Here is a 14,828-nt window from a genome sequence, read left to right on the forward strand (position 1 = left end):
TTAAAACTTGACACTTTTATAACAGCAATGAAAACCTTCCGAATTGCAAAGATTTCGTTTAATTCATCTTGAAAATGATGGTATTTTAATTTACATCAAAACTTTATATAGACTCAAAAATGACCGATATACATAAATGCTAATACCCTCGTAACCCATGGAAACTCCAATTAAAAATGAAGTTAAATTAAACAAAACAAAATTCTGTACTACCTACATTTATATAATAAAACATTAATGGCAAAGAATATTTCTATTAACAATTAAATTTTTAAATGATATTAAACTTTTTTGAAGTTCACCTGTGTATTTGGTGGTCTGTAAAAAGTTTTCTGTCATAAATACTAAGTTTCAATACCACACAATCATAAAATACGTAATTATCTCAATTAAAGATTTTTCCATTCCTTATCAGTTATATCAATTTCAAATAACCAGTAATTTAGGTACAAATCCAGCGCGCGGTACATTCTCTTCACATGTCAGTCCGGCAACGCCACGCACAAACACACCCAGGTACTGGTTCCGAGGGACCGAGCGTGTGTGAGTGGGCGCGCCTGTGTTGGTGTGGAGAGCGCACAGAGCTGTCCGCCATCTTGTCAGCCCGTGTTCTCTCAGCCCGACTGCAACGAAAAATTACAATTTTAATCATAAAACGCGTTTTATGCTTAATTGAAACACCAGAAAGTGCTGCAGTACACATTTGCCCACAGCCAGGAGTTCGCCTTGAGTACGCAGCGCCAAGATAAAGGGGTGAAAATTGCATTTGAAAGTGGAATTGCTGGTGCGAAGAAAAAATTTTTGCAGCAAAAAATTCCCAGGTCTGTGCTGGCGTAATAGTGTGTGTGTGTGTGAGAGGCGGCCCAGGGCTGCCGAGGTGCCCGTTAAAATGTGCTTAAAAGAGCTTATCTAAAGGTTAAACCGGTCTATTAACGCTTAAGCGATTGCAAATCAGTGTTTTTAATTATTTAAGTGGGCTGTGCAATTTTTCCTTTTTTGAACTCAGTTTTTTTGACCTGTTATTCGATTTGAGGGGAGATGACAACCCTATCCATGGGAAGGGTACTCAAACAACAAAAACCAAGTACGTTGCGCGGCGCCACTTTGACGTTTGAATCGTCATCAGACGGTTGGGTAAATTTGTTCGCTCTCGTCGCTCTCGTTTTTCGGCCCCACTGTGCTTGTGCCTGTGTGTGTGTGTGTGTGTGTAAGCCCGTGACGCATTCTTGTTTTGCATCAAAAATCGCCAAAGCAAAGAAAATGGAAAATCTGTTAAAGCCGAAAATGATTAAGAGCCAGAAATCAAACCGTTGTTCAAATTTAAACGACCCTGCAAGTGAAACACTAAGAGCAAGTGTATGTGTGTGTGTGGGGGCTGTGGGGGAAGGAAGCGAAAGAGTCGCAAAAGAGAATCAGAAAAAGGGCGAGGGCGACTGACTGGAAAAAATGAAATAAAACGGAAGGGGGACAAGAGAAATCATAAAAACGCCGGCAACAGCGATTCTCGAGTGCCCTCCCCTTAAACACACCCACAAAGCGGATGGCAAACAAAACGCTAACAGAAATTCAAAACGCGCTCCCCACCAAAAGTTCATCTACACGGAATTCGTAATTTGTTTTGTTTAGTTTTGTGGATTTGTTTATTGGCGACACTTCCCCTCCGCCCACTCTTAATACGCCCCTGACTGTGTGTGTTTATATCGCCAAAAATCTTCCAAAGTGTTGAAAAAAGTCCGTGAGAAACGGAGACAATCGTTAAATTGGCTTTAACGGAACAGATGTGTGTGCCTCTCATACCAACAACAGCTGCCGCTTACTAGCAACAACAAAAAAATACAACCTAAAACCGAAAATTTCATACACTTCAATTAAAACACGAAATAGTGATCGTAAACCTTGGATGTTTTATTTTGTTTTTACTTAATTCGCCTCATTATATTACGGTTATAAAATAATCGTTATAACATTATTGTCCGTGATTGCTCAAGAAAAAATCCACAAGGTTAAAGGAAGTTATTTGTATAAATTTCAAATCTTGGAGACTAACATTTGGTACTTTTTGGTCTAAGGAAAAGGAAACATAATTACTATATCAATTAGATAAATATGGATTTACATTTTCATCGTTAAGTAAACTGCTTCTATGGCCTTCAAATAATAAAAATTATTTTGCTTGGATTCACATTTTCTTGGTTAAGATAAAGTTAAAAGTTAATAGATAAATTGTCTGCAATTTGTCTGCTTTTATCGCCACGTTAAGATAAGAAAATGTTGTTTATTTTTGGTTTAAGTTTAGTCATGTTAAAAATAATATTCTCTCTACAAGGTTTCAAAAACAAAGTCTAATCTGTAAATTTATTTAATTAGCAAAAAACATTCTTAACTCGTTTAATGAAATACTGCCTCTCAGGGTTATAAAATCGCAAAATCGTAGTCAATATTTATTTGAATAAATCAGTGATTCATATTTTGAAAGTTTATTTAACATTAAAAAAACCCCATTAATGTTTATTGATTTTTAACCGCGAAAACGTTAAGAAAAGTGAGATGCAAAATCTTTGAATGTGAAACCCATAATAATCGCCATGACTCACAATTTGGGAGTTTGGTTGGGGCCAAAAAGCTGAAGATACATAAATGTTCCCAGTTGTATGGCAACTAATTCACATTTTGGCAGCACTCCCAAGGTTTCCCCTAGGCAGGGTCCACTGTGACTGTGCTCTGGAGGCAGAGCCTCTGTGGGAAGTGGACGGGCCTACGTGCGATGTAAAAGTGGCCAAGTGGAGCTGCCGATGGAGTTCGTTTGGCTTCGCTGGCTGGCTGAATAAACTGAACCGCATGTCTGGCTCTTTTGGCTCTTGGCTTTTACCTCTCCATCTGAATCTCCAGCTGCCTTTGCGGTGGTTCAGCCCCTCGTCATCATATTACGTTTTTTCTTTTTTTTCTGTGTTTACGCTTTTTTTTGCTTTGCACAATTTAGCCTTCAGTTTCCGGTTATGAAGGAAGCAGCAAACGGGTTCGGGCCCGGTCTTTCTGCCTCTTTCCTGCACTCGCATTCGCGCTGTAATGTGCATTTAAATGCAATTTGTGCTGTGCGTCAATGTCGATGAGTCTGCAAATATCATGAAAGCGCGCCGAAAATATGGGAATCATATCTCACTCTTATCGTCGAAGTAACGTAAGGTGCTCCGTTGATGAAAGCACAAGTCAATCATCTCTATTTTTAAACATTACTTGTTTACTTTACGAATAATCACTCTTATCAACTTGATTCTGAATCATATTCATATCAAAAAGAAACTGGTAAATCGTGATGTTTTGTTGAAAAAGATTTGTAGATCTATCTTCCTTTTGTTAAATAACAAATACCCTTCTAATGAAATCATACAAATGTAATTGACCTTTAATATTTATTTAACATTTTGCAATATCCTAATAATTTCACGTTTTCCTTTAAACCATTGTCAGAAAACTTGCATATGTACCTATGAAATACTAAGAAACACTTTTAAAGTCCCACAATTTTCATAATAAAACTGGAGGTATAGGGTGTTAAGGGTCTGGTATTTACAAATGTGTTGCAAATGAATGCCTATTTTTTTCTACCAGCATGTTGAACACTATTCAACTGGTAGTCGTACTCGTATGTTTTCCAGTTCTGGTGTTTTCATGCCTCCGTAGCTCAGTGAGCGTAACGCCTGGAAACGCTTTGCTCTCGTAATTAACCTCTCGACCGGCTTTCTGCCTGCCTGCCTGCCTATCTGCTTACCTGGTCGCTTACCTGACCAAACCAAACCGAACAGACCCATCCATCTATCCGCAGCTCGTTTAACCAGCAGACCTTTGAGCACGGTTTCTCGATTCAACAACCTTCGTGTTCTACGGCATGCGTTTTCCTCGCGGGTTTTCTTCGTTCTTCGCTGTTCTGCCAAAAGGTGCCTCAAAATTTTCCATTAATGTTCAAGTAGCAGCAGGCTCTAATCGCTTTGAAATTCCGTGAACATGATATAACACTCCACTGCATATCAAATCAACTATTCTATTAGTAAGCCAGTCGTCATTTAGTTCAAAGTCTTTATAATGAAAGAATCTAAACTTAAGCATGACTCAGGTACTATTTTAAGCATTCTTTGTTTCAAACAGGTTGTGCAATTTTTAAGTTTACTGATTCTGAAACATTTTATGTGCATTTGACGTTCTTATAAAATCATTTATCGGATTGGTAATTTTAATTTTTAAAGTCGCTATTTGTAAACAATCATATTTCTGATAGTTTACTTAAATAGGAGCTCAATACTAATATCACAAGAAAAATTTTCAATGGGGGTTTGAATATTTGTTGGCTACGAACAAATTAAAGTTGAGGTACTGCGCACTTTGCATGGTTTATTATAAACACCACAACGCATACTCGTATCCAAGCAATTCCAAATATAGAAAATCAATACCTCTTTTATAATTTCTTTCTATTTCGGTTTAAGTTGGAAAGTCGAATCTCTTTTAAACTCACCATTGCTTTAAACATATAATGTTTGATATTACATTTCCTTGGTTTCGTTTTTAAAATTGGAATTTCCTCTGTGATACAATGTTCCATTTGTGTTGCAATAAAACGTAATTACAATTCTGAAAGACATTTGATTTCATGATTCCATTAGTCTGACATCTTTTACATCGTTTCCCAGCCACTCTTTGTTCAATATTAGGTTTAGAAACCAAGAATTAAGTTTCTAAAGATCACTGATCTCAGTTTTTTCAGCATCCAGCGGCGATTTGTAAGGTTTCTACCCGCTTGTCTTGTATTTTTTGTTCAGGTTCGATGGCTTGTCTCTGCAGCTTTGACTTCTTTTGTCTCGGCGTTCTTTGGCTTTTCTTGTTTTCTCGTTTCTTGTCTCCGCTTCTTATCATTCGAGCGTGTTTCCAAGTTGGACCAAAAAAACGAGTTAACATTTAAGACCTAAAATGGCCAAAAACCAACGACTTGCTTGCTGGAGATCGCTTGAAAGAACAACAAAAGCAAACAATAACAAATTCCCAGCATCGTCATTATTTGCAATTATCGACAGTTCGCTTTTGTGCGGTTTCCTTTTGCTTCTCCCTCTCTCTTTTGTTTGTACGCTAAAATCTTGGACTTCGTATTCGTCTGCGGACTTGAGATCAAAAACCTTTACTTGGTGTTATTGAGGTACATCGAAAGGAAAATGCCGATATTATAAATCGAAAAGAATATCTTGAAGAATTACTTAACTTCAGAGTACATGTTGATTTCAAAATATTGTAAACTGATTTTAAAATCGTTATAGAAACTACATCGACATGCTTAATATCATGCTTCCATCCGGTCTTTTAATATCCAAATGTAATTATTTAAAGGCGGACTGAAAATTGAAACTTGGTACCCGCAAATATTTGTGATAATATTTGAGGCTTCTGGATGACTGACTTGCACTCAATAAGTTTTATCCAGTACGGAATTAAAAAGACTTTTGATTGTGAAATGCTAAACTTTATACACTGTATACATATATTATAGATTTATAGCTTATTTCATAAAAAATGCTTAGGGAAATCCAGATACTTTTCGAGAATTACACCCATTTCGTGGCTTAAGTTTGTCTCTGGTCCTATGGATAAGATATCATTACGGTATTTTTTGTTATCCCCATCTGGAGTTACTTGATTTATGTTCGGAGTGTATTCGCTGGGTTTTAGCCTTAAATATCTTTCAATGTCTCACCGACGTTCGACGGCTGAATAAGTAAAAATAAGAAACATAAACAAAAGTGTCACGTACACTCCTGCACTCAGAAGTACACGAATAGCCAAGGAGCCGTGTTGAATGCGTTAGTGGGTGTGGAATTGTGAAAAAGGGGGATTCGTGAGGCTAAGGGAACGGGCAAATGCTTTCAAAGTCATTTCCTTCTTTCTCGGAAAACGTAAAGAAAGCATAAACAAACAAAGAAGCATTCCACTCGCAGCTATAAGTTGGATAACTTGTTCTTCCCGGGCTTATGTACACATATTGTAATCATAAAATGCTTGCCCTCCCGGCCGGATTGGAAATCAATATGTGCGAAACTAATCAAAAGCTGTAAAGCGAATGAAAACAATGAGAACACTGAGCGGAAATGTGAAATGTTCCCCGTCATATTTCTCCTTGATATGGTGTTTGGTGTAATTGTACCGCATCATTCCTCGAGCATTTCTCCATTTCTTCCCCGATTCGCTGGAAAGTCCAGCAATTCGCCCCCGATTTGCACTTATCTTGTTGGTTTTCTTCTTCTATCTTTTTCTTTCGCCGTCTTTGTTTTCTTTCTCTGCCCCAATAATTGCTGTTTCGCTAAGCTCAATAAGATTATAGTATTGCTACGCAGTTGTTTTTTTTCGTCTTCCATAAATTTGTGCACACAAACGTGCTTCTTTGATTTGCTTAGCATGCAAATTTGTGTGAATTTTTTTTCAGTCGCTTGGTCAGCGAACGGATATGGTTAAGAATATAGCTTGGAAATTGAGGTATATCATTTGTTGTTTTTATATTTAACATTTTATTTTAATTAAAACATTGACAAAAAAATAAAAGTTTGTTTTAAAATTTTCTATATTGGATGCTTTCTTATTGTTTGGAAGGCATATTTAAATATCTGACTTAGTGGCTATGGATTTTATTGCTGGCTTAAAAAAAAAACAATACCAATTATTAACGCATGTTTACCTTAATAGCTAATTTAGTGTGTAAAGCAGAATATAAAATAAACAAGTACCAAATGCGTTTCAGTAAAAACCTTGAAAGTAAAGTGTTATAATTTTGGCCGCAAGTGTTTTCAGGCGATTGTTTGTCTGAGTTTATTATTTTTAATTATGGCGATTTTGCTGCGCTATCAGCATTTGTATTTGTTATTAACGACTGCGGTGCCAAGCGGCACCCAAAGCAGAAAATAAAAAATGAGCAGAAGAGCGGAGAAAGGGGCGGAGAAAGAGGAGGCAGAAGCGAAGCGGAAAGAAAGCAACGAACGATTCACTTGAACTGGTTTTTCGGCTAGCAGATTTATTTATTTTGATTGTAGTTTGTTTTTATTATGGCATTCGTTTGTGTGAAAGGGAGAGAGCGCCAGTGCAAGTGTGTGTATGTGCGTATGCATTTTGGATGAGAGCACGTGACAACGCCCATTTATGACGTATTCCTTTGAACTTTTAACTTATTGATTTTTTATGGGTCTTTAAATTGCAGGTCAAGTAACGTAACAAGAGCCGAAACAGAACTCAACAAAATAACAAGAGCAGCAGCAACAGAAAGAGCGGAAAGAACAGAAAACAAAAGCGGCAACGGCTTCACATTGGACATGTCATGTCAGCAAGCCTCCAGATTCCATTCAGCCACCGCAACAACCACATTAGCCAAAAGCACAGCCACCAGAAGGATTGCCACAGCCACTGCAGCAGCAACTGCACCAGCAACAGCTACTGCAGCAGCAACAGCTATTACCACAGCAGCAGCAACACCAGCGGTCACAACAGCAGCAACGCTGACGCCAGTGGAGAGCATTGCCGGCAAGACGACGTCCGAGGACTCGGATCCCTATGCCTTCACGGAGACTGTGGCCGTCGCACCGCCCATTTTATTCAATGCACAGGTAAGGAACACGCGCTAAAACATTTACATCAATCCAAACTCTATAAGTAAATTTATTTAAGTAATTTTTTTTGTTCCGTGAATTGCTATAGCCATGAAGTTACCACATCTTTTGGTACCACATAATAAACAATTTTTATTTATGAGTCTTTCACAATAATTTTAATAAATGTCAAAGCTATGATAATAAATTTGCAAATAAATTTTTGAATTGAGATTGAAAGAACAATTGGTTTTAATTTGAGAACCTGAACTTGAATATGAACAGGTTCCTGAGAGTAAACCCGCTTTTAACCGCCTTTTATATTTGGTTGCATTTATGCAACAATGCTTCATCAACCCCTTTTTACACAATTGTTTTGTTTACCTTTTTGCAGAAATCGAGAGCCCGCCTAAGCGACAGCAATAGAGGCAACAACAAGAGGCAGACGGCAGCAACAGCTGCGGCCAGCATAAAGGCCAGTCTGGTGGCCCAACTGAATGCCACAGCAGCAGCAAAGGCGCAGGCGTCTTTGGGGAACACAAACACAACGAATTTCCATCATGTCACGCAATCTCAGAGACAGTCAGCATTGTCGCCGGCATTGCAGTTGCAGTTGCCACTACAATCCCAGTCGCAGTCGCAGGCCTCGCCGAAGCGGGCCACCAACGTGTGCATAGTACGCCCGCAGCAGCAGCAGCAGGAGAAAACTGCCACCGCGGAGTCCTGCCAGCCGCCGGCAGCACCACCCCCGCATTACGACCACACTCCGTCGCTGTGGCAGACGCCGCTGCTGCTGGACAACAGCCAGAAGCAATCGCAGCAGCAGCAGCAACCACAGCCGAAGCAGCAGCAACAGCAAAAGCAGCAGCAACAGCAATCGCAGAAGCAGCAACATGTTCAGCACCAGTTGCTTCAACAGCAGCAACAGCAAATTCTGCAGCAGCAACACCTCCAGCAACAGCAACAACTGCTGCAGCAGCACCAGCAACATCTTCCGCAGCATCAACAGCAGCTCCTTTTGCAGCAACACCAACAGCTTCTGCAGCAACAATATCAGCAGCAGCAGCAAACCGTTGCCATTGCATTGGTCAGCCCGCCCACATCGCCCGCCTCATTACCTTCGCCCACTCTGCCGCCCGCCACCGCTGCCGTGACCGCCATGGTGGCTCCGATCTCCGTGTCGCCCAAGGGTGGATTACCTTTGCCGCCATCGAAATTCCATCATACCACACTGGCGCAACATTTGCAAAAGGTGGAGTGCTTGAAAAAGAAGAAGTCCTTGCCGCTGGCCTGCCAAAACAACAACAACAGCAAATTGCAAAACAATAATAATGTAGTGGAGTCGCTTAATAAACCGGTGATGCAGGGCACTAACTACAATCAGACCCAGCCGCCACCGCTGATGGTTTTTAACACGGGAACAGTTGCAGTTCCCATACAGACTCCCCAGATTGCTGCTCCACAGAAACATTCCACCGGCAACAGCGTGGATGACAGCGATCTCAACGAGATTCCCGTCAATGTTATCTTCCGCAAGCCACCAGTGGCGGGAGGAGCTGTGGCAACAGGAGGTACAGGCGCCACAGGCTTAACTGGATCAGGAGCACAACAATCTCGACCAGCGGGTGTGAAATTGGTGACTCCTTTGACGCCGCCCACTCCGCCAGAGATGCCTGCACCGCCTTTGCTGGCTCACATGCAACCGCAGATGCCCACATCATGTGTTCCAGCTTTGACACCCAGCTTCAAAGTGATGCCACCAGCAGCTCTCAGCACCAAGGTGGTTCTGACGGCTCCTCCAAGCTCAAAGCTCTCGATTCCGGTAGCACCCGCTTTAACGAACTCCCTGGAGATTGCACCAAAAGTTGTTCCAGCCACCATAACCTCATCAGCACCCGCATTAGCCAAGAAAACTGAACAAATGTCTTCCAAAGTGGCCATTACCAATGCCGCCATCCGTCAAGCACCCATAGCTTCAAACGGCGGCAGGAGAGGCATCACTAGCACTAACAACAATAGAAACAACAGCATAACAGTAAAGAAATCACCTCCAACTTCGATGCCGCCTCCCCAGGAACCGATTTCATCGCCAGCAATCAAGGCGGACCCGGCTCATCGCCAACGTCGCCGCAAGCCAGCATCCAAACGGAGCTCGGCAACTTTGAGTGAGAACGAAATCTTTCCAGAGGACTCGCCCTACTGCCTGCAACAGCACTGGCTGCACTCTGGATCCAAGAATCAGGCTCAGGACACGCCGCTATCGCAGAGCAACCGGCGTGAGGAGCGGATTGCGGTTCGTAAGGGTGTTTTGAGGCGGCAGGCGTTGCAGCTGCTGTCCACAAGATCGCTGCAGGAGCTGCCCATGCGAGCGGCGAAGCAGCGGCTGCAGTGCGTCCAGAACATGCTGATCAAGTACCAGGATCACGCCGGGCAGCAACAGGGAATGTAAGTAGATGGGCTAATACGTGCAAGTTTCTAAATGAATTTCACTAATTCACCTTTACGTTTTCAGTGGAATCGGCAACCGCTGCCTGGTGACTAGCTGCAAACAGCCCACACTTAGCATGGCGGCTCACTGTGAGCGCCACATTGTGAACAACAGCACCCAGCAACTTTTCCAGCCCTGCGTGGCATGGCGGATGGATGGAACCGCTTGCAAGGCTCCTGTCTTTGATTTACAGCATACACTAGCCCTGTGCAAAGTACACAGTCATCTGCGTTCTGGTATGGATGCTGCCCGCCCGGTACCGAAGCAGGTGCCTGTTAGTTTACCTGTCGCAGGAGTGGCCACGAATTCTCCCACGCTAAGTGTGCCTGTAAAGCAGCAGCGCAAGCGCAAGGCGAACACAAATCCTGTGCCTCGCCCACAGAAGCGTGGCAGAAAACCCGCAACCGAGCAAAATGCTAACCAGATCATCAGCCAGATTAACACTCTTCCGCTGATCCCTTCGGCGGGAATGCAGCGCAAGAGCAGCACCACCTCGCTGGAGTCTATTGCCAGCAATTCGCACTCGTCGGCCACCTCGCACTCCCAGCTGCCCTACACGCCAGCAAATGTATCGGCTGCGGTTCCCGCTGCTCAGAACTTGCCCCAGATATCCATTCCTCCAGCCCTGGCTCCACTTAGCGGTGATTTTCAGCCTAAGCAGCTGCATGAAACGCTTTCGGTTCCCAAATTGGAGGTGGATTCGTTGTTTAAGTTCGAGGCCGAGCAGTCGCAGCAGCAACACTTGGATTCCGGGCTCCATTTGTTGACCAATGCCAATATCAAGGCAGAGGAGATAAGCCAAATTGTGGCCCAATTGGCAGCAGCCAGTGGAGATTTACCCCAGCACAACAACAACAACAGTAGCAACCACAATAACAACAATAGTGTGCACTTCAACAATAATAATAATATGAACTATAGCAACAATAACAACAACCAGCACAGTTTCCCCTCATTCAACACGGCATTCGGCAATGCCATGGGTCAGCCAACCAACATAATCACGCACAATGGCCACGCTGCTCCCGCTGTCTTGGCCAACACGGCTGATCTACTCGGCCAGGACATGTTCGGCATTTGCGAGAACAGCTCGGCTTATGCCAGTTCCGAGGACACCGGCCTGGGCGGGCTAAGCGAGTCGGAGCTGATAGGTGCTAACGATGCTGGTAAGTTTCAAGTTCAAATCGCTAAAAGTTTATATTTTTGTAACTTCAATTACAAGAGGAGTTATAGGAATCGTAATGTTCTAATGGTTTTCCCAGAACGCTAACCATCTTCCTTCTCTTGCAGATGACATAGCATTGAATGGCGCCCATTTGCTGGAGGAGCACGATCTGGTAAATGTGTTCGACACGCTGCCGAACGATGCCTTTGAGGAGCTGTTCCAATCCGGTGTGTATTTAACCACAGTTTTACTTGTTAAGCTTTTCACTGTACTAATCCATGTGTGCCTCCGATGCCAACGCTATCGCCATTGCCCTCGCCTTGGACCTGTGCCGATGCAGTGCAACAAGCCGAGTGCGAGGCCATGGACCGGGCACTGGAGATCGCCGATAAGAACCTCAAGTGTCTGCAGCAGACGATTGGCGGCTCGGCGGACAGCGCCTTTCTTAACGATTTCCTGGGCGACGATTTGCTAGCCGATGCCGTGATGCACTCACCGAACACGTCCGGCATCGATGCCGCCACACTGTTCGTGGACAGCAGCAGCGGTGGCGGCAATAGCAGCAGCAACGGCGCCTCCGACATCCGGGGCTTGGTGCAGACCTAATTCCGGCATCAGTTCGGATTTAGGGCCTACAGAGTTCACTGAAAGAGATTTTCCAGTCTAAATTTAACTTCCACTTTCGGGCAGCTTTCGCTAGGAGTTTCTGTAGTTTCTTTTTGGCAAATTTCTCACCTGCGATTCTGGTTCGGCACAATTTTCTATATGCTGCTTAAATGTTATGTGTGCATAGGCCAGCAAATATGCATGTATTAAATAACATTCAAAAACCATATAGTTATGCGTTAATGTGGAAAAAACAAAAAAATTACAAAATTAAAAAAATTTGAAAAAATGTCCAAAAATATTTACTTCAACTTAAAAAACAAAAATAAGAATGAAATGTATATGGTTACGATACACAGAAACATAATAATGTAAATTCGCGTGAAAGTGTAGCATTACATAACTCTTAACGTAACTTAATTTGTTAGTGAACCAACAAAGGATTGTAGAGAGCAGCTTTATTATACATATAAACGAAAAAAGATAGTAATATACCAGAGCAAACAGAAAAAAGATACCGAAATAGTAGGAAATCTAGCAACAAATTTGAATTCTGAATTAAATGCACGAACGCGATCCATTGGAGAGTTCGTTAACCTAAGTAAGCCTAGAATTTGATTAAACATTTTGTGAGCGCATTTAGAACAATAACACCTTACACTCAAACGAGAATTGCAATTAATTTCAACAGAAACAAGAGAAGCAGATGAATTTTTGTTTGGTTTAGTTCTTGGTTTGCACATAACACACACACCCACACCTACACACACACATACAACGTACAAGGGACTAGTTTGAAACCGCGAATCGTATTACTAAATATATATACAACTATATATACTTATATATAAAATATAACTATATATATACATAATACTACTTAAATATATCTGTACACATACATTTAAGTGTAAGCTTTAATTTAAACCAACCCACAAACAAAGAAAGGAAAAATCAACAACAAAAAAATCAACAACAGAATGTAAAAGTGTATACTTGATTTAATCTTAAGCTCTTTTTTTTAGCCATTACGCTAAGGCCGGAAACATTGTTCGATTTTAATTTAGCCTAACAAATTTTAAAAGCAAAATTAGGCTGACCGACAATTTTTGAGTTTTTACCTTGCGTTTGTCTATCTAGATTCTGTAAATTAACAAATATTAAATAGAACATTAATGAAATGTAATTTTCTTTAGTCTAGTGACAAGCAACCACTTATAAAACAAGATATATTTATACAACAATACACAAAACAAGCAAGAAAACTGTTACGCTTTAAAATACGATATATACCACTCACTGGAGCCCGATCCCAAAATCAACGCCCACTAAAAAGTTCAGACCCCAACCATTCCATCCCCATCCATTGTAAGTTTTCATTTCTCATCTGTCACCTGGCATCTAAGCAAGTATTAAATGAATGAAAAACGTTTAATAACACTAGATAACTATGTATTTGTATATGTATCACGCATCGACTTTAAATTACGTTGAAGCACCCATCGCACTCTCGAACACTTGCATCTTTAATAGGGATTTTCGTTTGGGCCGTGCGGAAAAAGATAGGAGCAGTAAGAACTACTTTAAACATAATGGAACTCTGTAATATATGATATACGATTAACTCCCACACTCTCACTCTCTATCTCTAAACCCTATCTAGATATAACTGTATGAATTCGTTCTTGAGTTAGTTGATTTCCAATTACTGGGTTAATTACTCAATAAGTTGGCCCGCCCTCTACTCTGATCTACTTCGCTGTGCAAGTGACGCGAACAAAATTTGTTTTTTTTGTAGCGAAACTACGAAACCATTTGTATTTGATTATATGCTTTAAACACTATTTTTTTACGATACTTAATTTTTAAGAACTGTAGCGATGAACCTACACCCCCGCATCCCTCCAGTAGCCCGCCTCGTTTCCATCATTTGAAGATTTGTCTATGTTTTTTCGGTATGAGGTACAATTTCATTTTGTAATTTACGTGCATTTTTGTGATCTAATTTGTGTAACTATTATAAACGAAAAAAAGAAACAAAATACTTTAAGAAAACAAAACAAAAAAAATAAAACAAAACGAAGCAAATGAAAAAAAAGAATTGATTGATTTTATGGCAACTGAATATTTTACCCTGAAAATATAATACAATATTTTTAGTAAAAAACCAAAGCACCCAGGCTTGTCATTGGGGAATCGGTATGGGAAACTATCGACTGATGATAACTGGGACCGGGGGATTTAGGCAGGCGGTGGCCAGACAATCAGAGCCTTACATTCGTTTAACAACATCATTTTCTCCTAGAAAACAGTTCGTTTGCCTTGACACATACTCCGACTAACTCCCATAAACAAAATACAAAAACAACCGCAGCACCGCCAATTAAGAAACCAGCTAATCCTGCCCAGGTTTCTTTCAGTGCGTTTTGTCGAGTTGCGGTCGAGCTTTAAATTCAGAGGTTACATTGAAAATTATTGTTTTCTATTTTGTGTTCCTTGCTCGACCACCAACCATCTAATCAAATCAAAGCGCCGAAGGCATTAATCCGAGCGCAAGTGAGCACCAGATCTTGTCCGGATCTTCCCTGTTTGCCAAGGTGAGTGAGCGGTGACGATTTCCCTTCGCCCATCTACCCATTCCAGCCATTATATGAGTATCCCAGCAGGCGTGTCATTTGCTCTCGGTTGTGATGCATACAAATGTCTATCTGAGCTGCCGTCTCCCCGATTAGTCACATTTTTTGTACGTTTGTAAGCTGCCGCCAGTTTTGAGAGCGGTGCCACGGGGATACCAAAGCGTGGTAAGTGGATGCCATATGCTGCTCATAGTTTTCCTCCTAACGGGCTCCATTCCCCCAGTTGTGCTATATACGTATATTTTTTATATTATCATTGCTGAACAGAAGCCTGTCCACTATTTTCTATCTAAGGACATCAATCCAAGGTGAGTTTTTTC

At 41.4% G+C, this 14,828-nt stretch overlaps 1 protein-coding gene across 4 annotated transcripts; it reads left to right on the top strand.

The window, feature by feature from the left end:
- The first annotated feature begins 479 nt into the window (after window positions 1-479).
- On the top strand, window positions 480-14,044 carry LOC108050725 (histone-lysine N-methyltransferase trithorax). 4 transcript variants are annotated; one of them, XM_044458489.1, is made up of 6 exons: window positions 480-730; window positions 7,229-7,631; window positions 8,008-10,058; window positions 10,126-11,267; window positions 11,392-11,493; window positions 11,607-14,044. In XM_044458489.1, exons 1-6 carry the CDS (start codon window positions 480-482, stop codon window positions 11,870-11,872), a joined length of 4,215 nt encoding a protein of 1,404 aa, XP_044314424.1. In that variant the 3' UTR covers window positions 11,873-14,044. The 4 variants fall into 4 exon arrangements, with proteins under 4 accessions (XP_044314424.1, XP_044314425.1, XP_044314427.1 ...); XM_044458490.1 differs by having other exon boundaries at window positions 578-821; XM_044458492.1 differs by having other exon boundaries at window positions 578-784.
- The last annotated feature ends 784 nt before the right edge of the window (window positions 14,045-14,828 follow it).

Source organism: Drosophila rhopaloa, unplaced genomic scaffold (genome assembly GCF_018152115.1).
Source record: "Drosophila rhopaloa isolate 14029-0021.01 unplaced genomic scaffold, ASM1815211v1 contig_167, whole genome shotgun sequence".
Lineage (NCBI taxonomy): Eukaryota > Metazoa > Arthropoda > Insecta > Diptera > Drosophilidae > Drosophila > Drosophila rhopaloa.